The sequence below is a fragment of the Gavia stellata genome, chromosome 1, assembly GCF_030936135.1.
Source record: "Gavia stellata isolate bGavSte3 chromosome 1, bGavSte3.hap2, whole genome shotgun sequence".
Lineage (NCBI taxonomy): Eukaryota > Metazoa > Chordata > Aves > Gaviiformes > Gaviidae > Gavia > Gavia stellata.
In genome coordinates, this window is record NC_082594.1 from 126374804 (window position 1) to 126401942 (window position 27139).

At 45.4% G+C, this 27139-nt stretch overlaps 1 protein-coding gene across 1 annotated transcript; it reads left to right on the top strand.

The window, feature by feature from the left end:
• The first annotated feature begins 1708 nt into the window (after positions 1–1708).
• Positions 1709–9318, top strand: CLDND1 (claudin domain containing 1). The gene is made up of 5 exons (XM_059821653.1): positions 1709–1816; positions 5753–6054; positions 7299–7406; positions 7797–7934; positions 8044–9318. Exons 2-5 carry the CDS (start codon positions 5766–5768, stop codon positions 8262–8264), a joined length of 756 nt encoding a protein of 251 aa, XP_059677636.1. The 5' UTR covers positions 1709–1816; positions 5753–5765; the 3' UTR covers positions 8265–9318.
• Positions 9319–27139: the final 17821 nt, after the last annotated feature.

Genomic DNA, 27139 nt, shown 5'->3' on the forward strand with positions numbered 1-27139 from the left:
CACTACTTTCACCTTTGCCATCCTAGCTTCTTACCTCGCTGCAAAAATGCTTCCTGGCTTCTGTGGGAGAGGAGTTGGTTGGGATCGTTCCCCCGAAGTCTGCAGAGATGTGAAAACCTCGGACGTGATTCTGTTTTTTCTGAGTATTTGCTAGTTTGGAGGTTGGTAAAATCAAAACTGGGTGTGGTGGTCTCTCAGCCCGGGAAGTTGTTAACCACTTTTAAGAGTCCTCTTGTAATTTGCGTGGGTATGTTCACCAGGGGTGGGGGGAAATGTCCAATTTGGGGCGTTGGGCCAGTGTTGCCGCTTTTTGCAATTTTTACGCAATCTTTTTTTTTCCTTGCTTGGTGTTTTCCCAAGTCATTCGGCCAGGCTACCGTGTCATAATTTATACAAGCAATCAAGCAAAAAAGAAAGAAATGTGAGCCTTACGGCCGCAGGGGGAGACCAAATAATTGAAATTGCAGAAACGAGAGTTTGCACGGTGGTTTTTTGTGTTTCTGTAAAAACTCATGGGTGTCACAGCAGGTACAGGACGTTGGGACGACAACTCCAGATCCCCGAGCGCCCCTGTCTTCCAGGTGTGCCGTTTCGGCGCTGGGCCTCAGGCCGGTGCGAGGCGCGGTGCTGAGGCCTGGAGGCGCGGGGCTGGGCCGCCGCGGTTGGAGCTGAGCCGGGGCTGTGTCAGTGGCGGAGGCCTGCAAGTAGTGGTGACAGCGGGGTGCCAGGCGCCCTGCGGACGCACCCGTGGCTGCGGGGAGGAGGCGAGGCGGGCTGCCCGGCGGCGGGCGCCGGGGAAGGCAGCGGGCGTCGAGAGGTGAGGGTCGGCCGCCCCGGAGGCGGCGGGAGGCAACAACTCCCAGCCGGCATCGCGGCGGGGCGACGTGGAGAACTACATCTCCCATGGTGCCGTTCGGCTGACGAGCCGTCGCTGTTCCGGAAAAGGGCGGGAGAACTACATCTCCCAGGGTGTCCCGCGCGGCGGAGAGGGGCGGGGCGCTGCCCTGGCTCTGGGCACCGCGGGGCGGAAGCGGCGCGGCGGGACCGGGCCGGGGGTGCGAGGCGGCGATGGGCGGTGGGTTCCGGGCCGGGCCGGGCCGGGCAGGTTGTAACCGTTGAAGGGGGCGGTTGCTGAGTGTGGGAGGGGGCAGAGGGGAGGGGGGGGTTGAGGCGCTCTCCTCGGGCTTGTCGCCTGACAGCGGCCCCGCCGGGCGGCTGCTCGCCCTCGCAGGGCTGTCGCCTGAGAGGCCGGAGCGCCTGAGGGGACGGTCGCGCTCTGTGGAGATGGTCCGCTCGGCCGGGCCCGTGCCTCGTCCCGGTGGCGGGGGGTGAAGCGTGTCGGCACCGCTTAGGCGGCTGCGACCGGTGCCGGAGCGCGGCCCGGGTGGTCGAGCGGCTGTGGGGCTCCGTGTTTAGACGGGGCGAGAGGCGTTCGTAGGGTCCCTTGCCCCTCCTGTCTGCCCGTGTGCTGGGCTGATCCTGCTGGGGCATGGTGCTGCTGGCCTGAGGGATCCTGAAGTCATTCTTCCTCCCTTCTCAATATTTTTTTCTTAATGAGTAACACCGGGAGATTTCTGTGAAATAATTTCAAAGTGAAATGATGATCTCAGACTATTTGGTTTGCTTTCTACTTCTAGATCACTTTTTACGAACTGGTGGTGTTGAAGAAACTGAATGAATGGAACAGTTAGGGCAGATAGGAAGTTTGCATTTCATGCTGTCTGCTTACCACGGGACACAAACAACACTGTGTCTCTGAAGTGATCTGGAAGCATTGGAGCTGTGTGTCCTGAGGGACTCCTGGAGACCTCTGAAGGTAAAAAAGTGTTCAGTAGCATTCTTTCCTAACCCTCTGTTGCTCTGAGTATTAAAAGGAGGATCCTGTTCAGTAGTGTTGCCAGCCCTCTCCCCACATTTACACCTTCTTTTAGGCCTTCTGCCTATTCTGCTTTCCCAAAGAGCAGTCAGATTGCAAGCAAGTTTTCTGAGAAAATGTCAGCAAATGCAGCCTTACTCTTTTGTGATGTCAGGTAAAAGGAGTTTCTTAAATGTGTTTGCCAGCTGTTGGCTGAAAGGAGTAATCACTGTAAAAAACATGCAGATTTATGTATTCCTTTCTGCTGTGGTACAGTCACTTCTTAAAATGCTTATCCATTCTCTAGTCTTAGGGTTGATTTTTTTTGCCAGGATACTTGCTTTTGTGCTGTTCTGTGTTTTTTCAACTCTACTGACTTGCCCTTTTTTCCCCCCCTTCTGTGAAGTGCAGCATCTAGTCATTACTTTGAATGTTGCTGCTAGTTTGGCCTTTGCCTTCTCTCTTGTGAGCTGGTGCTTCAAAATCTCTACGTGTCTCATTTTTTTCAAAAACGGGTGTAATTACAATATCCTGTGAAGCACTTCTGCTTGAGTGCCTGCTTACTACTGCCTTGTGTTCATTGCATAGCTTAGTTTCAGTCCTAAGTTGTTTGAAATAGCTTCTACTGTTAGACTAAAATGTGCTGGCAGTGCCATATGAACAAACCTTTTGTAAAAGCAAAGGAGGTTCTTGCTGACAGTCTATAAAGAAAGGCAAAGTATTTCTATTTGTTATCAATCTTTACGCCTTTATAATTAATGTCATCTTCAGTAGTAGTAATGTTATTTTTTTGGTAAGTAAGCTTATTCTAAGGCACCTCCCACATACTGTTCTGCATAGAACCTTTTGCAGAGTGTGGCATAATCTCGTAAACGTGCATTGTCCTTCTTCACGGTCTTCTCCAGTAACTATTTCTTACTGACTATGCTTACTACTCCCGTTGAGCTCTGCCTGGGGCTGGAAGGATGGTTCTCTCTTTAACAGAGCAAAGGATACCTCATTTAAATGGGGTTGTGTCTACTGTAAATGAACATGCATTGGATATACACAGTGAATGGGCAGTGTAGTCAAGTCTACTACACTGTGGCAGGAGGAACTTCTGGTTCAAAATCTGCCTAAAGCCTGTAGAGTTCTTCATCTCTTCTCTAAGTAGTTGAAGTGTTAGGCAGAAACATTGAGGGAGCCTTTTTTATAAGGAATTACGGGTGTGCTCTTGCCTTGGCACTGTCTTGTCCCAGAAAGAACACACGTGGCTTTTCAGTATAGACAAAGCCACCCGCTAGATTTTGGGGACTGCTGCTTTCTACCTATGCCAGGAGCTATGCATTACAAGGATTGAATGTCAGTAGATAGCCGTGTCTCTTTTACCAAGTGGGTAATGAACACTGGACAGTGCTTTAATTTACTATTTGATGTTTAACCCTTCATTTTGCTTGTGAACTGCTCTTGGTTGCCAGCTGACATCAACTCTGCCAAGTTCACTGTGTGCCAGCACACAGAAGGCTTAATGGTTGTGTTTTAATGATGCTCTGATAGGGATATTTCCAGCACCAGTGTTCTGCACCTGGCAGCAGGGATGTTGCATCTGAAAGTAAGATTAATTTTTTTTTGAGCCAGTTGTTTTCTTTCTGTATGTTAGGTACATAGTTGATAGGAGTTTGTTATTGTAAGCATTTATATTAAAGGTAAGGGCAGCAAACCAGTGGCCCAAGAACGTCCCGCTTACGTTCTTTTTCACCAGACGCTACTCTGAGGATGGAGGTTGTATGTTCTTGTGATTCCTCCTTCCAGAGAGAGCCCTTTGTAAAGAGAGGAGTCTTGCAGAGGGTTCTTCTTGCGGTGAGTGTGACTGCAATATAGTGGAAAATCCAGACCAGCCTGCTCACCAGCCTGTTCTGCTGCTTGAGAGTGAGTTCCCAGAGGATCTGCCCAGCTCTGAGCTCAGCTGGGCAGGAGCTGGACAACAGAGCTTTGGCACTGGAGATGCCACTTGCCCTGTTTGCTTTGTGAGAAGTTTGTGAAGGGGCAGGCATCCCTCAGTGAACTCAGTGGGAATGAATAGTGAGGTCAGCCCTATAGAGCAACTTGCTTTCTCCCTATTCTGCTCATCCAATGTCCTGTGTACCTTGAGCTAGATGCTAGGGTATCAAAGGAGAATGGAAGTATATAACCAAGAATTAAACACTGCACAGAGTATTTGCTTTGAAGTCTGGACTTGGTTCTACATCTTCTAGACAAATAAGCCCAGATACAATGTTTTCTCCTTCTCAATAGTTGTCCTAGCTTATAAAAGTGCACAGCTTGTGCATTATTATCTAAGTACAGTTGCGGTATGTAAACTTTGCAGTATTTTAAATGGGTGCTGCTTGTAAGTTTGCAAAAAATCAGTTCTATTCTTGCTCATTGCTAAGGATGCAGTTAAATGAGGCATAGTCTCTGTAATATCCCTACTTGAATACGGAAATTAAGCATAGGGGGTGGTATTGGGTACACATCATCTCTCCCTCCCAACGCTGTTAGCCATTTTCAACCAAATGGAAGAGCAGGTGGGCGGGAAAAGAAATAAGAATGGCATTGCTAGCAGCAAATATCAGTGCCTTTGAAACTCCCTGCTTTAATTTGCACCTTTTTTCATAGTTCAGAATTTCTTATTGGCAGGTCTGACTTGAGAGCTCATATTTTTCCTTGTGAATGTAGTGTTTTAAGGCATTTGCTGTTTCCAGTTGCGGTTCATTCGGTTGCAAAGAAACGAGACCAAAATATTTTGATCAAAGTATGTGGGAGGAGGGAGGTAGAACAAGCAGTAGACAAGAGCTGATTAGATAGTAGCTCATGTAACCAGACTAGCTCTAGGTGCTGAGTTAACTTCAATTGATTTTTTTTTTTTTTTGGCAAGTGCATCAAGCCTGATTCATCACAATCCATAAATTTAATCAAGCACAGAAAACGCATGAGCACAACAGGCATCTGAGAGTCCTCTGATGTATTGCACTATCTGCAAAACATTCCATGTATTAGCAATGAATTACTCATTAAAGTCACAATATTGTCATAAGCATAGGCATGTGGGGTATCTGTATTTTCCCATGCCTCCTTTGATTTATGCCCTTTGTGAGCACAATCCTGCAAAGGAGGGCATAAATGACCCCTAATACAGGGAGACAGAGCCACGTCCTCATGCCAGCGCATGAAAGCCATTCAGTTTTGGAAGCTTTTGTCATCTTGTTCCCATGGAACAGGGCACCCCCTGCATTGTTTTAGTACTTCAGAAACACCACTGCATGTATTATGACATTATTTATCATAATTTCCAAATGTGTCTTTCAGCGCTTCCTTCGTGTTCTGTCTCTAGTGCCTAGATACATTTCTCCTCTTCTCCAGCACCTTGGCATGGCTGCCCTTTATGAACAGTCAGGAAGAGCTTTTTTGGCGTGCTTGTGGTTCTTATCTTTGCTGTAAACAGAAGCTGTGAAAGCCGTATCGGATGGCAGGCTAAAAATAACTTCTACCCTTGGTAATCTCTTAAGGAAAGATAAGTCTTCTGCCTGGGCGCTGTGGATGGATTCTCTGTGGTTCCCTGCAATCAGGATCACAAATGGCAGTGAGGTGTGCCATCTGCTTTGGGGACAGAGTTGCTGTTGCTGTGTCACTTGCTGTCTCAGAGAGAGCAGCTAGCACAGCATGCTACCCATGCCTTGAACTCGGAGATCCAGCGGATGCTGACTAGTACTGTAGACTTGTTCAGTTGTTCCTTTGATTCGAGCATGTTGGAAAAGGAAGACATGCATATCCTGAGGGACATTGTGTTAGAGGAATGATGTCGTGAGTTTGACGCAGCTAGGATAACTTTGTGTTTACTGTCAGAGGAGTTACTCACTTGGCCCTCTTTCCTTACAGCAGCAAGGGCGCAATGATGGATAACCGTTTTGCTACAGCGCTAGTAATTGCCTGTGTTCTCAGCCTCATCTCCACCATCTATATGGCAGCTTCCATTGGCACCGACTTTTGGTACGAATACCACACCCTGTCCCCAGCTGAGAATGTTAGTGAAGCTGGTAGGAGCATCTGGGAGGAATTTGTCAGCGAAGAGGCAGATGAGAAGACCTACACAGATGCGCTCTTCCGGTGCAACGGCACGGTTGGATTGTGGCGGAGGTGTATCACTGTACCCAAAAACTCTCACTGGTACAGCCCACCAGGTATCTCCAGAGCAATTAACACTTCCCTAGCTTGCCTGGGGTGGTATGTGCTAACTTCCTTACAACATATTCGTGCCACTTCGTTCTTCCAGAAGGCTTATTTCTACCTTATGTGTTTTTTTGGGTTTTTTAATAAAGACAGTGTAAACTTTGAGAGAAGTGAAAGGCAAAATGGTCTGTGGCTGTCAGTGCTACAGACTCTGGATTTGACACATAATACTTGATCTCAATTTAGTCTGGTATAACTTGATTTTCTTTTGCATCTGCTGTCCAGCTGGGGATACAGTTACTGTTGCTCTGCCAGTCACTGTGTTTTAGGAGAGGTCCTGGCATCCAGCAATGCAATAAAAATACTACTTTATAAAGGGGGTACTTGCTTCTTCTAGTAGTCGTTCATTTGGCTTGCGTGTCACAAAAGTCCCACTGTGGCACCAGCACATTCTGCACTTCTTGTACTGTAGTGCTGGATATAGAATGAAATATTTGTATTCCTTTTTGAAAATGGTTGGGGTCTAAAAGAGTGTGGTGAGCAATTATTTTAATTGCTTCAGAGTAGATTTTGAACACATATTGTGTGTGTGAAGCGCTTTGTTTTGAACCCTCTTGAAAAAAAATGTACCTTCCAACACTTTTTCTGGAGAAAAACATTACATGAAATACTATTTTTTTTCTTTCTTTTGTTTTTTTTTTTATGAAAACATTTACTCTGGAAGACACTTAAACCAGCTCTGCTCAATAGCATTTTCAAAGCAAAATCTGAGGGGTAAAAGGGAAGAAATTTAGTATAAAAAACCAAGTATTTTCTGTTTTTTAAATAGTCCTTTCTCTCCTGCTTTTGAATGGAGTGTTTAGTAAGAGACTACGTTCTGCACGTGGAGATAAGCACAGTTCAGTTATGGGACTCTGAGTACAAGAACACATAGCAACATAGTTGAGCATTATATGCCACATTTCTTTCCCAATCTCTCAAGCATGGCACAGTTCTGTGTGAATAACCCAGGTAAACTAGGAAGAGTCTGCATGTTTGAATGCTGTCCCTCATTGTATTAATTGTGTTATGGTAACTACACTATGATAAGGCATCCTACAAATCTGTTTTGAGAGGTAACTTTTCTCTAAGATGTTTTTTCTCTAAATTTTTTTCTCTGAATTGCTCCTCAGCTTAAACAGTTGGGAAAGGAGGAATTGAAGGGGGGGATAGGAGGGAGACACCTAATGGTAATTTTTTCTTTTTTTCACCCCAGAAACTGATATGACTACAAACTGCATCAGTTTTTCTCTCTCTGATCAGTTTATGGAGAAGTACATAGAGCCTGGAAATCACAATAGTGGCACGGATTTGAATCGGACTTGTAAGTGTCTTTCACTTCTGTCAGGTACACAAGTAGGATGGAAAAAAAGACATTTCTCAAATACAGTCACTAGTGAGGGAAGCATCTGTGTCTTGCTCTGCCTTTTTTTTTTTTTTTTTCTTCTCCACAGTAGCACAGGCAGTAGGTCAAAGTTTAAAAGGAAAACTTAAACACTTTAGCAAAGGTTTTGCTCATGAATGCAGTACAGGAATTTGGGAGTTAACGAATGAAGTTCTTCCTACTTTAGTGGGGCCTTTGGTCCTTTTCAGCTGTGAACGTAGAATGTCTGATGAAGCAGAAGCAGTGTGGGTGGAAGGGAATATAAGATGGCGGGAGAAGATCAGTTTCTAGCACATCTTCGATAAACTGTTTTGTGTTTTTCATGTGCAGATCTCTGGCGATTGCAGTTTCTCCTGCCCTTTGTCAGCCTTGGCCTCATGTGCTTTGGGGCTCTGATTGGGCTCTGTGCTTGTGCCTGTCGCAGCCTGTACCCTGCCATTGCCACCGGAGTCCTCCATTTCCTAGCAGGTAGGTCTCCTGCCATCCACCAGCTTACCCTCCCTTCTCCAGAAGCTTGTAGCGACAGCCAGAGCACTTCAACGGTGAGCTCATCATGCTTTACTGGTTCCTTCCCCAGGGCTTTGTACGCTGGGCCTGGTTGGCTGCTACGTAGCTGGGATTGAGCTGCTCCATAAGAAGCTGCCCCTGCCTGGTGATGTGAGGGGTGAATTCGGCTGGTCCTTCTGCCTGGCCTGTGTCTCGGCGCCTTTGCAGTTTATGGCAGCTGCTCTCTTCATCTGGGCGGCTCGCACCAACAGAAAGGAATTCACTCTCTTGAAAGCGTACCGTGTAGCATAAGTGCTGCTACCCAAGTATTGGGTTTCCATGTTATAGCTTCTTCTCTCCCCAACCCTTACTACTTTTTTCTTTTAGTCAGAATTTTACACTGTACTGTGTGCTTCTTGCCAGTTGAGACAATTTAGCCTGCAGGCCCTGAAGACAAAGACCTCTGGGCTAAATGACCAAACTCTGCCAGAAGTCTGCAGAACTTGAACAGGTTTTTAAATTGTTTTTTTTTTTAAGAATTATTATTATTATTATTATTTTTTAAGCTTCATTTGGTTGTTGAATATCCCCTTGGTTAGGTGTACATGCCCCTTCCTAATTTTATTACCCTGTCAGCCTGGTGGAAATAGGAGTGGTGGTGTGGGGTGGAAGAGATAGGAAAAGAAAAGATGCAGGTAGGCAAGAATGGGAACCGCAGCAGTGCACGAATAATAAATATTGGGAGCTCTCTGCTGTGTGACCCAAGCAGGCAGTACCTATGGAGAGCACCCAAGAGACGGGGAACTCGGAAACCTCTGTTATGGAAATACTGTAGCTAAATCAGCTTAGCTTTGGGTCTCTTATTCTCACTACTTTGCTACTTTTTGTGGCTTCTGCCAAAACTGATCCAGGCAGAGAACGGCCGGCTGTGGGAGGGAGTTCCTGCACAGCACACCATCCTGAACGCAGGCTCTGCGCTTGCTTTTGCCGAGGAGCGGGATAAGTTGGCCCACGTGGAGCTTTGTGCTGCTCTAGCTACACTGCTTCCAGGACCCAGGCTAGTTTGGTACTGCACTACATGTGATTGTGCACTCTAATCTTAACTTGTGGTGCTTTTGCTTGCTGTGAAATAAGGCTTTCTTCTCTCTTCTTGTGTTGAAAACAACCCCTCACAAGTTTTTTGTTTTTAATTTGGTTTAGTGTATGTGTGTATATGTACATATATAAACTTAACTTTTTTTAAAGCTCACCTATTTATCCTATACAGCACACAACAGGGGTTTTTTAAAAGGTGCTGCTCTTTTCCCGTCTTGCCCCAAACCTATTGTTTAAATGAAATAATAAATAAAAAGCTCCGAAATTTTCAGCGTTGCATGAATCTGATGGTGAGGGAATGGTCTGAAGTGAATTTTACTTGGGGAAAGAAAAGCCAATATCTAGATCGTTCTCTGTTTTCAGGGCGATGTCACCAGAAACAAAGATTTTTATTTTTTTTTAAATTAAATTCTTGGGCTCCTGCTAACTTTAAATTTTCTCCTGCTCATCATTGAGGGACACAACACCCCCTAATTTCTAATTAGTTCACAACTTCTGCATGTATATCACTGCAACTCTAGCCAGAGTGGGTGGCATGTCTTATCTAGAAAACAACGTTCCAAGACTAAACTGTTTAATTCTGAGGCCTTAACTCCTCTCATTTTCTTGCTCCATGCTTCATATAAGAAGTATGTCTTAGAAGAAATAAATCCTGACAAAATGAGTAAGTCTGTGACGGCAAGGATTCTGTGAGATACTGTTGATGAAAATGACACAGAAATAGGCATTTTTATCGCATGGCTGTTTTTTTTTTATTTTGTTTTGTGCTTTTTTTTTTTTAGGAGGTGCTTCTAGTCACTAGTTCCCTGTTATTTTTTTATCATGTGTGTGATAGGGATCAACCTACTTCACCTTTTATTATCATCATTGGAATCTTTACAAAATGAAACAAGGATGATGACGAAAACCAGGATCACTGAAGAAGCGGCGGTGGGCCGTTCAAGATAATCCTTTTTCTCCTGCTGTTGAGTACTTTTTCACCTTTCTTGCTAAAACAGCTTCTTCCCCTCTCTACAATGTCTAGGCCAATTCTACATGGTGAGAGGGGCTGTGGTACTTTTGTGCAGTATATGAGAGTAAATGAAAATCCACGCTGCTGATATGTACCGATATGGTGCTTTTTCAGAGTCATTAGTTATCTCTATCTTAGGTAGGTAAGGCCTAACTGCTCAGCTTGTTTTGTCAGAAATACTGGGTCATGCAAGCCTCAGCGCGGGTCAAAAGGACTGGAAGGTGCTATTCTGCACTTTGAGAGGAAACACTGCTGGTTATTTTATCTAGTACAGTTTGAGGTTCTTTTTTCTTTTTTCAGGAGTTGGCAGAATAATCGTATCTTGTTATTTTAATCTGAGCAGTGGGAATCCTGTGTGCTTGCTCTCTCCTCTTGTATCAGACACCTATTTTTCTGAAGCGTAAATCTCAGTTTTCAAATGTTAACATTCTTGCTTCCAAAAGAAGAATTGTTATGGAGAGAAAAGGGAATGTTAGAGGTGCTGTCAGTCCTTTCTTGATCATTTTAAGTATCAGCAAAACCAAGATTGCCTGCTTTTGTCTGTGTCTCAGATAAACACTGCTGTTTTTCTCTGCCCTGAAATGAAGAAAACAGGCTTTAACTGATCCTTGATGTGGACCATTTAACTAAAATGAGGGTCACCTTTCAGGTTTGGTTTTTTTCTTTACTCTTGTTTAAAGATTTCTTCATCAGAATGCATTTCAGTGAGAGGCAGATTTTATACAGAAAGGGATAGAGCCCTCTCTGTTGTCTGGGGTGATGGATCTGCGTTTAGCTGTCTTGCCTTGTAACTGCGCTTTGCTCAAGGTGTAAAGGGAGCAAGAAGAGTTCTTGGACTGATGGCTCGGGTCCACTAAATGGGGTCGGAGGACAGAAAAACAGAGTGGACACTGAGGATGGAGTAATTCTATAAAAGAGAAATGATTAAACGCACCAACAGATAATGAGACCGATCTTGACAGATCTTATGTGTTACAGGCCCTTTACGCAGGCAGATCCTCATGCTACGTTCAGATGTTGGCTGCATTGAAGAGAAGCTTGAGGCCTGTATGTATGTTTGTGGTCACATACGTATATGGAAATGCGGACACCCTAGCTCAAAAAAGTGATAGAGTGCTCCAACTCTGGAAGAAAGCAGTGAGATCAAAGGCTGATTTGTGTTCCTCAGTTATTTTGTGGTCTGACCACGGGAGATGTTTACTGATACTGGTTCAGTGTTGGAGATAGGGGTGAGGCAGATACACACAGTGAAATCAAAGTAGATGAAAGAAGGGATGTCCTTGTGTGTCTGCATACACAGGGGAAATGGCACACATCTCTAACACTGTTGTATGGGCCAGTGAAAGTGAAGAGAAGGCATATCAAAGGAAAAGGAGAAACAAAAGAGGAGGAGGAATCCCGTCATTTAAGCGTGAGAACCGATGACTCTTGGCACTGCATGGGAGCAAGCTCCCAGGACTCCAGCGTGAACGCCTGGTGTGGTACTGTGTAGCCAGCATGGCAAAGGCCAACTGCTGCTCCTCCGCCACCACTACCTTCCTGCCCACCCATGGCACCGTGGCGGCATAAGCGACTGGGTGAATTCTCCTCTTGTGCTTACGAGAACCCTGTAAAAGTTCTGTCCCCTGAATTCGAGGTGGGCAAGCTGCGTTTGTCCTTCAAACATGTCCCTATGGCAATGTTTCTTCTTCACAGGCTTGGACTTGTTTTCCTGCCCTCACTGTGAAACCACTAGGAAAGTGGGACTAGCAGAAAGCTGCACAGAGCAAAAAAGTGTTTAGGTAGCAGCTTCTTGTTTTTTCCCCGACGTGACATTTTCGCTGTCCGCTTTCCTTTGCTCCAAACAACTCTGAGAAGGGGCTGGTCAACGAAGCTGCGAAGAGGGGTTTTATAGTTGTGGCTGTAAAGACAGGTCCCACTGGTATTAGAGGAGAGATCGCTGAAAAAGGGAGAATAGCCAATCCCATTTCCTTACTTCAATAAAAAAGCAATATAGAGCAGACATAAAAAATTCTATTGTGTAAAGGGGACAGTTCGCCACTTACGAAAGGAGTAATATGTTGTGGCTGCAAGTGATAGCATAGTCTTGGATGACCCAAGAGGCCCTTCTAATCTGTTGTCATGCCAGAAACTATGTGTGGTGGTCTAGTTTTCCTTCTGGATTGCGTGCTGGCCAGGTGGTCCTTTCCTCCTGGAAGTACTGTTGCAGTCTTTTTGCTACAGTGGTAATGAATGCCTCCTCTCCCCTCATCTAAAATGATCTGATGCGTGTTTTGAGAAAGGTGTTTAGGTTTAGGTTGTTTTTTTTCCCCTGTTCTTTGTCACTTATGGTTGGCACCAAGTTATGTACCAGCTCGCGGTCTCTCTTGCAGTGCTGTCTTAGTTCTTTGATTCAAGGTGATGACTTCTGAAAAACCCTTTCCTGCTCACTAGCATTTTGTGTTCTCAGCCAGCACCTGCTATTCAAAGAGAAAATCTGAAATGCCAGCAGCTTGTCATCACTGTATCTTGGGCTGATTGTCCACCTCTATCTGTGTGTATTTCCTGCTTGAGTAGATTGTGTATCTCAACTGAGAGAAGATAACATCTTGAAGCTGCTTTTTTTTTTTTCCGTTTCCTCAGGAATAGATAGAGTTTTGTGCTATAGAGCTTCTTTGTAACCTGGTTTCTAGTAGAAAAAGACCAAAAGTTTGCATGTTTACTGCTAACTCCTCTGTTGCTGTGGAATATTATTCTTGCCCTATATCTTCAGACTACAACTTTCAAAACTACAGGGTGTAAAGTGAAGCCTTTGTTCAAGTTACGGTTCAGATATACAACAGTGGAAGAATGGGTACTCTGTAACTGGAAGACTGTATAGGTATCTGATATATCAATAACAGCCATAAGCAAATCTACACTTCGCAAGCACCTCTCTGCCTACTGATACATGCCAAACCTTTATCCAAACTGATGACCGCTGAAAAAAATCTGACAGCAATAATGAATTCCACTCCTCTCTCTCCTTTTCCCTTCTAAAATTACTACTTTAAAAAATAACCATAGGGACAGTGTTTTATTTATTGATCAGGTTAGAGCAATGAGTGTCAGATGTCTCTGTGCTTTCTGTGTACAGAAGAGGGTGAAGGAGGTGATAATTGATTTTGGCAGAGGATCCAAGCATCTCTCTAGCTTTGGGTTTTCTGAGGTGAAAATTTTCAAGAAGACTAGAACCTTTTGTTTAATCAAAATTAATCATTGCTTAATCAAAACTGTCCTAAAAAAAGGTCGGTGTGTTTTTTTAATAGCCTTCTTTCTTTTTCTAGCTTTCTCAAGTCTTTCATCTGCATCTTTTAAAGTGTTCCTTAGATTAAATGGGTTTAGAATACTATCTTTTTTAACTTGATGTTTGTAAAGATGATGATCTCCTCGTGTATTTTGTATCACTATCTGAGAAGAGAAAACCCTTGCATATGTTAACTTTTGAATGGACCTACCCTTTACATCTGTAATTTGGGCTAGTTCTCAATATCAGACATGGATATTTTTAAAAATTTGGAGTACCTGTTAAAAATAAGATTGATCCAAACATACTTAATAGCCTTTCAAAAAGTAATTAAGGAGGGAGTGTTTCCAGAGCACTTTGTTAGCAAGGACTCCTCCTATCCCATGTTATGACCTATTATGTGTCTGGGCCTTTACAATCAGCCCTTTTTCCATTCAGCTTGCACAGCTGAACACCTGTGAGTATATTTTGCCACACATTAAGGTGATTGAGCCGTGGTTAAGGACCATTCCCCCTTGTAACTTCCCCTTTTATCATCCTTATGATAAAGGGGTTACACTACAATGCCTCTGTTGTTAGAAAGATGGAAAAGCCCTGTGAAGAAGCAGCACGTGGTTTCTTTGCGGAAGAGGCATCCTCTGTTTGGCTCTCTGCCTGGAGGAACCAAGGCAGACCCTTCCCAGTGGAGGGAGCACAGCTCTCTGCCACTGCCCCATCATGTTTCCACACCCATAAGCTCAGTGGTGGAGACTCCTGTTAGCTCTAAGTGTCAGTATTGGGTGTCCTTCGCACCGTGTCAGGTGAGTGTGATGAGAGTCTTTCCCAGCAGTGTCCAACTGTGATGTGCCATGAGTATAGTCTTGGGCTAAGCCACCGAATCAGTACTGCACTGAATGATGGGGTTTTTCCTTCCTCTGGGGCCAAGTACAGCTTGGACCTTTAGCTAATTTGATTCTTTGGGAGGTTTTTCTGCTGAGTCTGGTAGCTGACACTGTTGGCTAAGTGACCACGGCAATACCTTTTTACATTAAATGGTTTCTGTGTAAATTCACGGAGAAACCTCCCTCATTATCAGAGGATTTGCCCGTGACAAACACATGTAAAGAGCATCAAAGCTGACCATCCGATATGTTTACGCTGATGTTGATTTAATTGTTGATTGAATCCACCAGTTAATCACTGAACTGATGCGTGTTTTGGAGCGCTGGCTGGGCAAGACCAGGAGTGAGCTGGAGTGGCAGTGCAGAGCAGGTCCCCATTTTCTGTGATGCCTCAGCTCTGCCAGAGCCTGCCTGCCTACGGGCGATATTGATAGCAGACGCTGGAGAACTGGTTCCACAGCCTCTCCAGATCCTTCCTGGGGCTGAGCCCTGTGCTGGACCGTGCTCCCTTACCGCTGCTGATTCCCTAATTTGAACAAACTACTTGTGTGGGTGATTTTGCGATCCCTGTGACTTAAGTAATTTCTCCAACCCTCATTAAATTGCTTTGGTTGAGAAAGGGGTGCGGTTCATCTTCACCAGAAGTAAGCTCTGCTTTCTGAGTGCTTTCTAGGGCTGTTGCAGTAGTTTTTTTGCAAACAAATCCCTTTTGACTCACACTCAAGTGACCCATTTAACTAGCGAGGTTTGATTTGCATTTTGGTGTTTACTTTCACGCAAAACAACAGCAGCAGCGGTATAAAACCACAGCGCCTGCCCAGTGCTAGAACCACTTGGGTTCTCTAAAGGCCTTTGAGTTCGGGAAAGTGATTAACCATCCACAAATAATGAGGACATCATGAATGGTGTCAGTAGCAGGATGCTGCTGGCGCAGTCCCCCCTGCCTCCCAGTGCTGAACTGGGAGGTGAGGCGGGAGGAGCTGGTGAGCGGGGCACGGGGCTGCGGTGGGAAATGAGCAGTCCCTGGGAGTGGGTTGCGGGTTCTGGAACAGACTCACCATTCTGCTTGAGCCACCGCAGACCTGCCCAGGAACAGCACTCGGACAACCGTACCGACCGTGTGAGGGGCAGCATGGACCATACGGAGCGATTTCCCCTGCGGGCCTGGGCTTGAAGAGGAGGCTGCGGCAGCCAGCGCTGTCCTCTACGGGGAGCACGAGGAAGCGTGTAGTGTTATGGGGAGAGGACGTCAAACCCGTTCTGGAGCAGACAGGTGTGGTTTACCTCCAGCCACCTTTGTGAGCTGCCAGGAGTGTCATCATCTGGGCGATAGACTTGTTGTTCCCCTTCTGTGTCTCCCCACTTCCTCCTCCTAGCTGTTTTTCCCCTCTCCGTACCATCGCTTTCATAGCTTCTTTTACCGCAATAAATAAACGAGCTGCTCACTTCAGAGGCACGTTGGGCCATACTCAGAGGACCTGAAGTCTGTCCCCGTCCCTGTTACACACCCAGCTGGGTGCATCTGGAAGCCTAAAGCCAGCTAATCGGAAATGCTAGGCACAGGAACATTTGTTAGGGCATGTAGCTATGGCTCTGACTGCCTTCAAAGCACTGACACCCTTTTTAACGTGGCCCAGATGCTGTTGGCTCTGCTCTGCCAGGTGCTCAGCTTATGGTTTTGTGGTGGGTTGATGCCGGCTGGATGCCAGGGTCCCACCAAAGCCGCTCTATCACTCCCTCAGCTGGACAGGGGAGAGAAAAATAGAACGAAAAGCTCATGGGTTGAGATAAGGACAGGGAGAGATCATTCACCAGTTACCGTCACGGGCAAAACAGACTTTACTTGGGGGAAAAAATGAATTTAGTTTATTACCAATCAAATCAGAGTAGGTTAATAAGAAATAAACCCAGATCTTAAAAAACACCTTCTCCCCACCCCTCTCTTCTTCCCCGGCTCAACTTCACTCCCGATATTCCCTACCTTCTTCCCCCTCAGTGTCACAGGGGGACAGGGAACGGGGATTGCAGTCAGTTCATCACACATCTTTGCTGCTCCATCATCCTCAAAGAAAGGACTCCTCATGCTCTTCCGCTGCTCCAGCGTGGGGTCCCTCCCATGGGAGACAGCCCTCCACGAACTTTACCAATGTGAGTCCTTCCCACGGGCTGCAGCTCTTCACGAACTGCTCCTGTGTGGGCCCTTTCCACAGGGTGCAGTCCTTCAGGAACAGACTGCTCCAGCGTGGGTCCCCCGCGGGGTCACAAGTCCTGCCAGCAAACCTGCTCCAGCGTGGGCTTCTCTCTCCATGGGTCCACAGGTCCTGCCAGGAGCCTGCTCCAGCATGGGCTTCCCATGGGGTCACAGCCTCCTTCGGGCATCCACCTGCTCCGGCGTGGGGTCCTCCCTGGACTGCAGGTGGGTATCTGCTCCACCGTGGACCTCCATGGGCTGCAGGGGCACAGCCTGCCTCACCATGGTCTGCACCACGGGCTGCAGGGGAATCTCTGCTCCGGCGCCTGGAGCACCTCCTCCCCCTCCTTCTTCACTGACCTTGGTGTCTGCAGAGTTGGTTCTCTCACATATTCTCACTCCTCTCTCTGCTGCTGTTGTTGCTCAGCAATTTTTTCCCCCTTCTTCACTATGTTATCCCAGAGGTGCTATCACCATGGCTGATGGGCTCGGCCTTGGCCAGTGGCAGGTCCGTCTTGGAGCCGGCTGGCACTGGCTCTATTGGACATAGGGGAAGCTTCTAGCAGCTTCTCACAGAAGCCACCCCTGTAGCCCCCCACCACTACCAAAACCTTGCCACATGAACCCAATACAGGTTTAAATTCGCTGCATCCAGTGTTTACAGAATGAGAAATAAGACCTTAATTTGCAGTAAAAGATTTATGTAGTACAGTCTGGGCTAAAGGAGCTCTTGCTCCTGCCAGCTGTCTGCTTCTGTTATGCTCCCTACCCCGGGTCATCTTCACCCCAGGAGATGCCAGCAGGGAGCTGACAGCATCTTGGTATTTGGGCATTGTTCGTGTTTAACAAGCTGGTGTGGAAAACAGGGATCAACTGATTGAGCAGTAAAGAAAACCCCTGTGGTGCCATCAGGCACAATGCAAAGATTCTGGTCTATAGGTAAAGACAGTTTGTAGGGAATTTTTTTCCCCATTTTTCAGAGGCTGTATCATATGTTCAGCTCAGGTTTTTCCTTTATTGCCAGTAATTTTTAGATTAACTGCTAGAGTTTCTAGAAATTACGGAAGTCACCTTTGTCTTCTCACTGAAAAGGAAGATTTTCAACAAAGATATTATTGATTTCACATTTCCAGACCCAACAGAAAATCCTGAGGGTTATTTGATGAAGATTCAAGAAGATGAATTTTGGGCAAAGGTAATGTTTTCTTTCGGTTTCCTCTTCTGGGATGTAGCAACTTGTGAGATGCATAAAAGATGCAGGAAATAATTGTTCTTCACTTGACTGTGTTCAGCCTTCGCTGATGTTGTGTATCCTTGTTGAAATCGTAGATAGTTGGGGGTATCCTGAGAGGAGTGAACAGCACCTCTGGAAGGTTTAGAAACCATAACCTACAAGATAGGGAGCAATGGAGCCGTTATGCAGAAGGAAGGATTCCTTGGATGGGGCAAGTAATGTTTTTTACAAAAGGAATTGATATAGACAATGGCTAGTAGTTCTCCACATCCACTGGTGACAGGAGAAGGGGTAACCAGCCTAGTCTGTAGTGAAGGAGAACTAAGCTGATGGACAGAAAAAAATCTTGGTCTAGGCATGCTTGATCCTGAGCTAGGTGATTATTTGACCCTTCCAGCCTCATGCTGTTACGTTCCTTGCAGGAAAAAATCCGCCCACCCAAGGGCTGATCTGCAAGTGTTTCCAAGAGACAGTATTTCTGAGAGACTTTCTTGGCTTATTCTGCAACAGAATTTATGAAGTACCTGGGCTGAAAAAAGTAATTGAGCATGGACCCTCAAATGAGTGTTGCAAAATTAAGTGAAGATCCAACTACTCGTGTTACCTGTGACGCTGGCTCAGGATGCATTCCAAAAAGTCACTTACGTAGACGTTCCTAATGTTTGTGGTTTATTGTATTTGAGGTATGTTTAGTTTGGGGCTTACTTAATCGAGTTTCTAAGTGAGACAAGCCTGAGGAAACTTTGTTGTCTATGTATTTATGATTATTGTCCTTCTTTCCCCTTTAGAATCTATTGGCCAGTTCAAGACAGAGTTGCTGAAATACTGATTCTTACGTTTCCTGTAAAGAGGCCTCACGGAGGACAGGGCCTCTGTTAGTGCCTCCACTGAAGGAAGCATTGCCATCCTTTGTCTAGATCACAGTTCATGATCATTTTGCCCTTTTTTTAATTATTGATGTCACTGTTATACAATGAATGAGAGGTATGATGCATTGGGGATTCTTTAGGTGATTTTGCAAGGGATGAACGAAATGCATTGGGAATCGCTCCTCCTGGTTTTAGAACAAACAAGAGACTAGCCTTGAAATCCCGCAGGCGCTTGAGTGATGCCATGCGGATCTGGTCCATAAAATTCACAGTCATGTATATATAACTGTTTTGAACCTCGGTGCAGCATTTTAAGGAAGTCAGTCCCTTGGTGTAATGAAGAAGCAGTCACTGATTCACTCTTCCCAATGCATCTCGCATTAGATTCCTGTCTCAGTTACAGCGGTTCCTGTAGAGGCAAAATGAGACCACACATACCTATTGTTTGTAGCCCAGAATTGCTCTCTTTTAGGCATTGATGAATTAGTTCATATGGAGTAACGTTAAAAAATTGTCATAAATAGAAGAAGAAGAGCCGATGTTTGATATGCAATGAGACTTCTTTTTGATGTTTGTTAATGCTGAGTCAGGCTGAAATGAAAGTGATCAAGGGAAAGCATCAGAAATTAGAGATGACAGAGAACTTGACAAAAGCAAGGTTTGGAAAACAAGTCTGAACTGCAGATAATAAAGCTGATATTCTTTCTGGCCTTGCAGGAGAGAAGACAGCTTCATATTAGTGATACGTTAATATCTGTTCTGAGATAGTATTCTTCTTGAGCTTGTTCATGCAGAAGTACTCATCCACTGGTTCCCCAAAAACGTCTTTGAAATTTGCCTTCTGAAAAGTACGTTAGTTAAGCAAGATTTCTTCCCTGTTACTGATTTCTAAGACAGAATTAATTATCTTCCAAATAGGAAATAATTTGCTTCTTGTCGTACTCTTTTTCTAACAATAGATTCTGCCCTATCTGAATTCATTGTGTCTTATCAGAGGTGCTCCATTCTTGAGCTCCCCTTTGTTCTCTGTGTCTTTATTTTTTAAGTAATGTTCTTTCCAGCCTACGACTGGCTTCTCTCAGGTGAGTTCTTTGAACTCTTTCCAGCTCATGTTATTGCACACTGCACAAGTCTTCTCACAGTGACAACATTTAACAAACAAGAAGAGTAATGAAGAGGTAAGTACATTCAAATCATGAGCAGTTAAGTCCAGAGAGAGAAGAGCTGGGTCCTACTAGAAAGAATCAAATGTGAAGAGAGTTTCTAGCACCTCAGTGTGACGGTGGTGGGCACTTTATGTGCTTTGTGGCTATACAAAGCTGAGGTAGCTCTCGTATTCAGAAGCTGCAGGAGAATACTGTGAGTTCAACTCTGGTGTGACTGGATCACACATTTAAGGGCTTTAAATATAAATTTAAGGTTTTAGTGTTAGATGTTAATTTTGTTTCGAAATCTTACCCTAAGTCTTGTAGAAGAACAAGGAGAAACTTTGGGACTTTGTTGCTTGCCCCGAGTCAGTGGTATAGGGAATTTGTTTTGAAACTGTGTTGTGGTTTTTCAGCTTATGGGGTTTGTTTTGTTTTGAGTTTTTGTTTGGTTTTGAGGCAAAGGAAATCTTAGTACATGATTCTAAGTAAGACAAATGTCTCCCCAGAGATCACTGCACCGACACATTTGATCTCTAGGATTACATTGCTTTGTAGATTGTCATAGTGCATTGAGGTTGACAAATTACCTTGTCTGAGGCTTCATCCTGTGAAGTCTTATGAAGACATTGGTGAAGGGAAAGTGTCAGCCGGTTGAACATTTCCAATCCTTACTTTTTTACAATGCACCCTGCCGTTAGCTTGCTAATATCAGGCTTCCAGTTAAAGCTCTGTATGATGGTGCAGAGATACTTCAGTACATAGCACAAGGGGGCCCTGAATGTACAAGGAAAAATGAATGCACAAGTACAGAACAACAGCCATGAGCAAAAACTCAGACTTGACGCCCTCTCCACAACCCCACGTGTAGGAAGTAAGAAATGCAAATGCAGAAATGTTCTTTTACTAGCCAAGTACAGTAATGGTAGCCAGAAAAGGTACGTAGAGAAGAAAATGAAAGAAAAAGTTTTTTAAAAAAAAAAAGTGAGCAGTGACTCAGACAACCAGATTTTGTTCATATCTGGCATTAACATAGTGCAGATAAGCAAAAATCAATTCAGCAGTAGTCTCAGAAAAAAATGCTCCCTGTACAAACAGGAAGCAAAGCACCAAACACATGATTTGGCGGTGATTGAATGTGTGAAGACATGATCAGCGCTGTGCAAGAGAGGACAGCAAACGTGCCAAGCCAAATTTAAACTGGCCTAACTCTCACTCCGCCAGGAAAAGCCAAACTGCGATACCAAGGAAAAGCATGAACGTTAAAATATCAGGAAATACAGAGATCACTGAGAAATATGTTTTGATTGATGGATGTTTTTATTTACAGTTTAACTTACTAAACCAGTCACAAATGATGCCGGTAGTAAGTCTACAAACAAAACAAGTGCTACTGGAAGAGCACGCGTGTGATTTTGGCCTTTCTGTAGCAAAGCTGCAAAAAAAATATTAATGTTTTGGAAAGAAAACAAGTAACATCTTCTGGATAAGTTACTCCAAGAAGTAGACTGCTTGTGTCGCTCACTCCAACAGAGTGAAGAAAAAAAAAAAAATTCTGTATTTCTAAAGTAATGGAAGAAATGAAGCAAATAGACGGTATCCTTGTCCTGAAGTGCATAAAGCCAGGTAACCAGCTCTGATAGCCCTAGAAAACTCAGCCAAGATGCATATTTGCCTAAGCCCAAACAATTTAAACAGAACACCCTAAAGAGTTGACTGCCGGATGCATGCAACGGAAGAAGTATGATCTGATTTGGGGAAAAGCCACGATATTCTGACAGTTTGGTGCCAAAAATGAATATCAGCCATTTGGATAGAGTGCTCCCGTACTGTGTCAAGAACACTAGTAACTGGGCAGAGGGGCTGAGAATGCCCCTGGAGACCTGATTTAGGGAATATATGAACCCTCACAGCACAGTAGCTGCTATATTAGAACATCATCTACCATGAAAATGTGTATGACTGTGAGGACAATTGTTTGAATGATTTTTGTGTCTCCTAGAAGAAGCCAACAAAGCAAAACTGTTTGAGGAATAGGTGCAACATGATACATGGCAGTCCTGCCCATCACCAGGGTCTATGGCACAAGTCTGGAAAAGTCACCACAAAAAGCCCACGTGGCTGTAGCTCTTGTGATATCGTAATATGCTGCCTGCCCAACAGGAGAATTTGAGAACCAAATCTATGTCCTTGGTCCAATAGAAGTAGGAGTAAGTATCAGTAGAGCCACCTGTGAACTAATATCCAGGCAGAAGCCAGGAAGAAACTATGAGTGGGCAAAGAAGTGGCGTGAGCTTTATCAGGGCTCACACTTGTTCTTCTGACTGGAGAAAAGAGAAGCCTCATCTTCTTCTGTGTTTCAAAATATCACTGTGGATTGAGTGTCCAATATAGCATCACTTATGAAAATACTGAAACATTCAATAAATCTTACGTCAGAGAGTTCAGGAGCTCATTGCAACACATATCAGAGATGTTCGGAACGAGAAGAATGCCTCCAGGCGGAGACGGATGCTGCTTACTGTGCAAATATGACTGTGATAGAGATCAGGGACTTGATGTCCAGTGGGATATATGCATGGGGACAAGATGCAAAAAGAGACAATGAAAATACACAACTTCCAAACGTACAACGGAGCAAAGTGAGAAGGATGAGTGGCTTAACTGTGGGAAGATGCACTGAAGTTGAATGTAGCCATTTTAACTAGGGCTATATGGAGTTGACCTACTCTTTGCTGCCCAGGCTAGAAGGCCAAACACCCTACATGAATTACCCACTACTTTATCACTGCAGATCTTTTTCCTGCTAACTATACAAGCATTCTTATTGTAGGCAGTTTCTTGGTGTGCTGGGAACTGGGTGAACTCCTGAACTCCCAAGCGGTGACTGGTATCAGTGAAGTGATAAGGCGTTTCAGCAGGCACAGTCTGCTATCTCATCCTGCCACGTCACAACCAACAACACACTAATGATAAATTAGCACTTACAATTTTAATTACACTATCTATGTCCTTCAGTGTGGCTTTAAGATTACTCTAAGTACCAGGACTGGTATGAGAAACAGTCAGATGAGCCAGGTAAAGGTTGAAATCTTCCTATACTGGTAAGCAAAAGACTACACGAAATCATAACCAGAATGTCTTGTCAGGATTATTTGCTCAGTGTAAAAGAGGCGGTTTTACTGGGAATTGAGGAGATCTTTCTGGGGCTGGGAGCTTCCCATGTTGGCAGTTCCTCACTATGGCTTGAGGGCTGTTAGTCACGAGACACTAAACTATTCAGCCTTCAGAGCACAGCAGCATCCAGCCCTCGCCTAACCTGTCCTTGTCATGTAAGGGAGGAAAGGACGGGCACCGGGACCGCAGATGTGGCCAGTTACCCCCTAAAAGCACAAAGCCTGAAGATGAGATGTAACACACGCAACGTACCCTCAGCTGGGGCTGGTCAGAAAGGAAAGAAACGCAAACCAACTAGGTGACCACAGTGACCGGCTCAGAGCATTGCCTCCCCAGCAGAACAAATTCCAGAGCCGTCTCCTCTTTTCCTCCTGAAAGGTGGAGCTCTTTTGACTATCCTGATGTTTTTTCCTTTTCTTTTTTTCCAAACCTTTTTATATACCAAGTATGAGACCCAGCAGACAACAATTTCCACAGCAGTGAAGAGGTGATGAGTCATGAAACAAAAACAAGGTTGTGGTGGCAAATATGAGTGTTGGCGCAGGGGTGTGCGCACGTATAGAAAGAGAGAGGCTTTGAAGGGCCCGTGAAATGATATTAACTGTGTAAGCAGAGTACAGTATTTGAACTTGGGCTTGATAATTCAGGTTGTGTTTGGGGCAAGAGTAAAGAAGAGTTTCCCGATAGAGTACTTTAATAAAGATAAGCTTAATTGTATGTCTCTGTAGGGGTTAACAAAAGCCTGGCCTGACTAACAGCGGAGGGATTCCAGGAATGCTTAAAAACTTGCCATATGCAGCTCTGGTTGATGTCAACAAAAACGAGCAGCTAAACCCTTGTTCTCCAGTGCCCCTCCTGATAAATCTACAGCAGTAGCCTTGAGCTCATGGCCAGCCTTCAACAGGGCTACAGGAAAGCAGATTGTGAATCATCGTAGTCGTGCCTTCAGGGAATGCTTGAGTTCACATTTCCTGTAGGAGTAGGAACGCCACCTGAAATTTACCCCATTATTGGCTTTCTTTTTATACACTCAGGTATCAAACATAAAAGACATTAGTCTGCACGCTGGATGCATCCTAGTAAAGCAATCTGGATAACGGGGTGGAGGTAGTGTAACATATATCTCCTATTCTTCAGGAAGTCTCTAATTGCCTGTCCTCTTAAAAGTGGAAGATTCAGAGCTCCCAAGTGCTCCATGATCTAGACAGAACCGACTGCTGTTATGAATGGAGGCCTTCAATAAAATAGCACTTTTCTGTCTCTGTTGGTACCTGAGGCTTGAGACAGTACCAGCGTGAGTCTTCAAGCTATTTATGATGTTGTAGGTGAAAGTGGTAACTTGGGACAAAAGGTGGAAGGAGAGAAGCATGAGATGGCAAATGCAGAAGCAGGAAAACTTTTGGCAATTGGAAAAAAAGGAAAATGAAGCCTGGGGAAATGAGAAGCTAAAGCAGACAGCATTTGGAGGAGATGACTCCATGCACAGCAGACTACATAGGTAGGCAGCACAGGAATATACTGGCAGAGCTGAGTGAGGATGGTGGTCTAGAGTAGTCAGGGTTGAAATGTACTTGCAAAGGTGGAATAAGAATTTTATGTGCTCCTGACCTGTATTACGCCTTCTCCACCCAGGCCATCCCTTCCTCTGTCTCCCGGGAGGAGCTATGAACACACCTCTGTTTACATTATCTTTACAACCAGAAAAGAAAAATGTAATGTTTCTCTGTTGAGGACTGCCCGTGAATTTAAACAACAGACTTCAAAACACTGACGTGTCAAAACAAGTATTTTAATGGGCTTCAGAGTCTGGATGAGTATCATGAATCTTGGTGTGATTGGTATGAACTGGTATCGTGGGTCTTCCAGCTTTGTCTCTGACAGGGGTTCCTGTTCAATGGACACAGACACTTACATTAGCCATTCTGTTTCAGGGAACTGAGAGGCATTTCAGGAACTTGTCTTGGATATCAGAGTGTACGTTCATCTCCGTGTGTGTCCGTTCCCTGGGCCTCCTATCAGATGAAGCAGCCCGGCCTCTTGGTGGATCTCATAAACGAAGCAGCCTGAGGTTGTGTCAGTATTTAAATAAGACGCCTTTATTCAGCCTGTTCCTGTTTTAGGTGTACTTTAATTCTGGTAACGAACAAGTGGCATTCCTCAGGGATTGGTAGTGGGACCGGCACTGTTTAACACCTTTGCTGGCGACGTGGACAGTGGGATTGAGTGCACGCTCAGCAAGTTTGCCGACGACACCAAACAGCATGGTGCGGTCGACATGCTGGAGGGAAGGGATACCATCCAGGGGTACATTGACAGACTCGAGAGGTGGGCCTGTGTGAACCTCACGAAGTTCAACAAGGCCAAGTGCAAGGTCCTGCACAGGGGTCGGGGCAATCCCAAGCACAAATACAGCCTGGGTGGAGAATGGATCGAGAGCAGCCCTGAGGAGAAGCACTTGGGGGTGTTGGTTGATGTGAAGCTCAACATGGCTGGCAGTGCGCGCCTGCAGCCCAGAAAGCCAAAAGTATCCTGGGCTGCATCAAAAGAAGCGTGACCAGCGGGTCGAGGGAGGTGATTCTCCCCCTCTACTCTGCTCTCGTGAGACCCCACCTGGAGTACTTGCGTTCAGCTCTGGGGCCCCCAACATAAGAAGGACACAGACCTGTTGGAGCGAGTCCAGAGGAGGGCCATGAAGATGATCAGAGGGCTGGAGCACCTCTCCTATGAAGACAGGCTGAGAGAGTTGGGGTTGTTCAGCCTGCAGAAGAGAAGGCTCCGGGGAGACCTTAGACCAACCCTCCGGTACCTGAAGGGGCCTACAAGAAAGCTGGAGAGGGACTTTTCACAAGGGCACGCAGTGACAGGACAAGGGGTAATGGCTTTAAAATGAAAGAGGGTAGATTTAGATGAGATATTAGGAAGAAATTCTTCACCATGAGGGTGGTGAGGCACTGGAACAGGTTGCCCAGGGAAGCTGTGGATGCCCCATCCCTGGAAGTGTTCAAGGCCAGGCTGGACGTGGCTTTGAGCAATCTGGTCTAGTGGAAGGTGTCCCTGCCCGTGGCAGGGGGGTTGGAACTAGATGATCTTTAAGGTCCCTTCCAACCCAAACCATTCTATGATTCTATGATTCGATGATAATATATACTCTCTTTTAAGTGGGAAATGTCACCAGGGCTCTAAAACAAGAGCCAACTGTCTAAGGTTGCTCAGCTGATAAGGTATGCCTGTTTTCACCCATCCCTTTGCATCGCTACAGGCAGCACTCAACGTGGCTCCAAAGAGGTGCTCTTCTCCCTGGTTTGCACCGACGGCAATGTTCCCAGGTGGTGATGGCAGCACGCTCGGCATTACCAGCGCATGCTGCATTTCTGGTGTCTTGGCTACCTGTGGCCAAGGGACATGGCAGTCTTGAAAACCTTTTTGTGGTCATGGCCCCATTGCCCTGACAGATGCACTAGGTTATGTGATGTCCACCGAAGCTTGATGGTTTCTGGAAGACACGAGAACCTCTCCGTTCCCGAGAGAGCCTGTCCCGCAGGCAGCAGAACGACTGCTGGCTCTGCAGCGAAAGGGGCAGACGGAACTAGGACATGGATACTTGTGAAGGCCTCATCGTAAAAGATAGTGTCACTAACACTTGGGGTAAGAAGAATGTTAAAATCAGAAAAGCCTTGACATTTCCAGTGATGAGAGAACGAGGCAGCTGGGCCTGTCCCCCTGTGCCGTGGGGAGGGAAAGGAGCCTGCCGGGGTGGTGTAGGTCTTCCCTAGCACGTGGCCCACAGTGTTTACCCCACAACCAGCAATGCTAATAAGGAAGAAGCTACCGCTTCCTCAGCATCTCACATCACCTCCCTGCTTCAACTATCCATCGTTTCCTTCATCCCAAGAACAGGACTCATGTCAGCACTGCCTGCCCTCCTTCCAGCAGCACCGTAGGTGTTTATTCCCTGTGCAGTTTCGGACAGCCGGTAGTCTGCATAGCTGAGTTTGCCGAGACCATATCCAACACCCTCGTGTGCTGCCTCTCGCTGCTAGTGAGAAGCGGAGCTCAAGCAGGTAACATGCAAAATGCACGTGAAGGGACGGGAGCAGGGAATTCATGTTGTTTCCCTGAACAGTAATAAAAATGTCCTCAGGATCCCTGTGTACTTGCCATAACGTAGTAAGACCACGATTAGCACTTAATACTATTTAATGAATGCGCTGATTAACTTAGGCAAGAGTAATCAGTGTTTGCACAGATAAATAATGAACTCAACCAGTCAGCAGTGTGAAACAGCCATAAGGAAACCATACATTAATCCTGCTTTCCA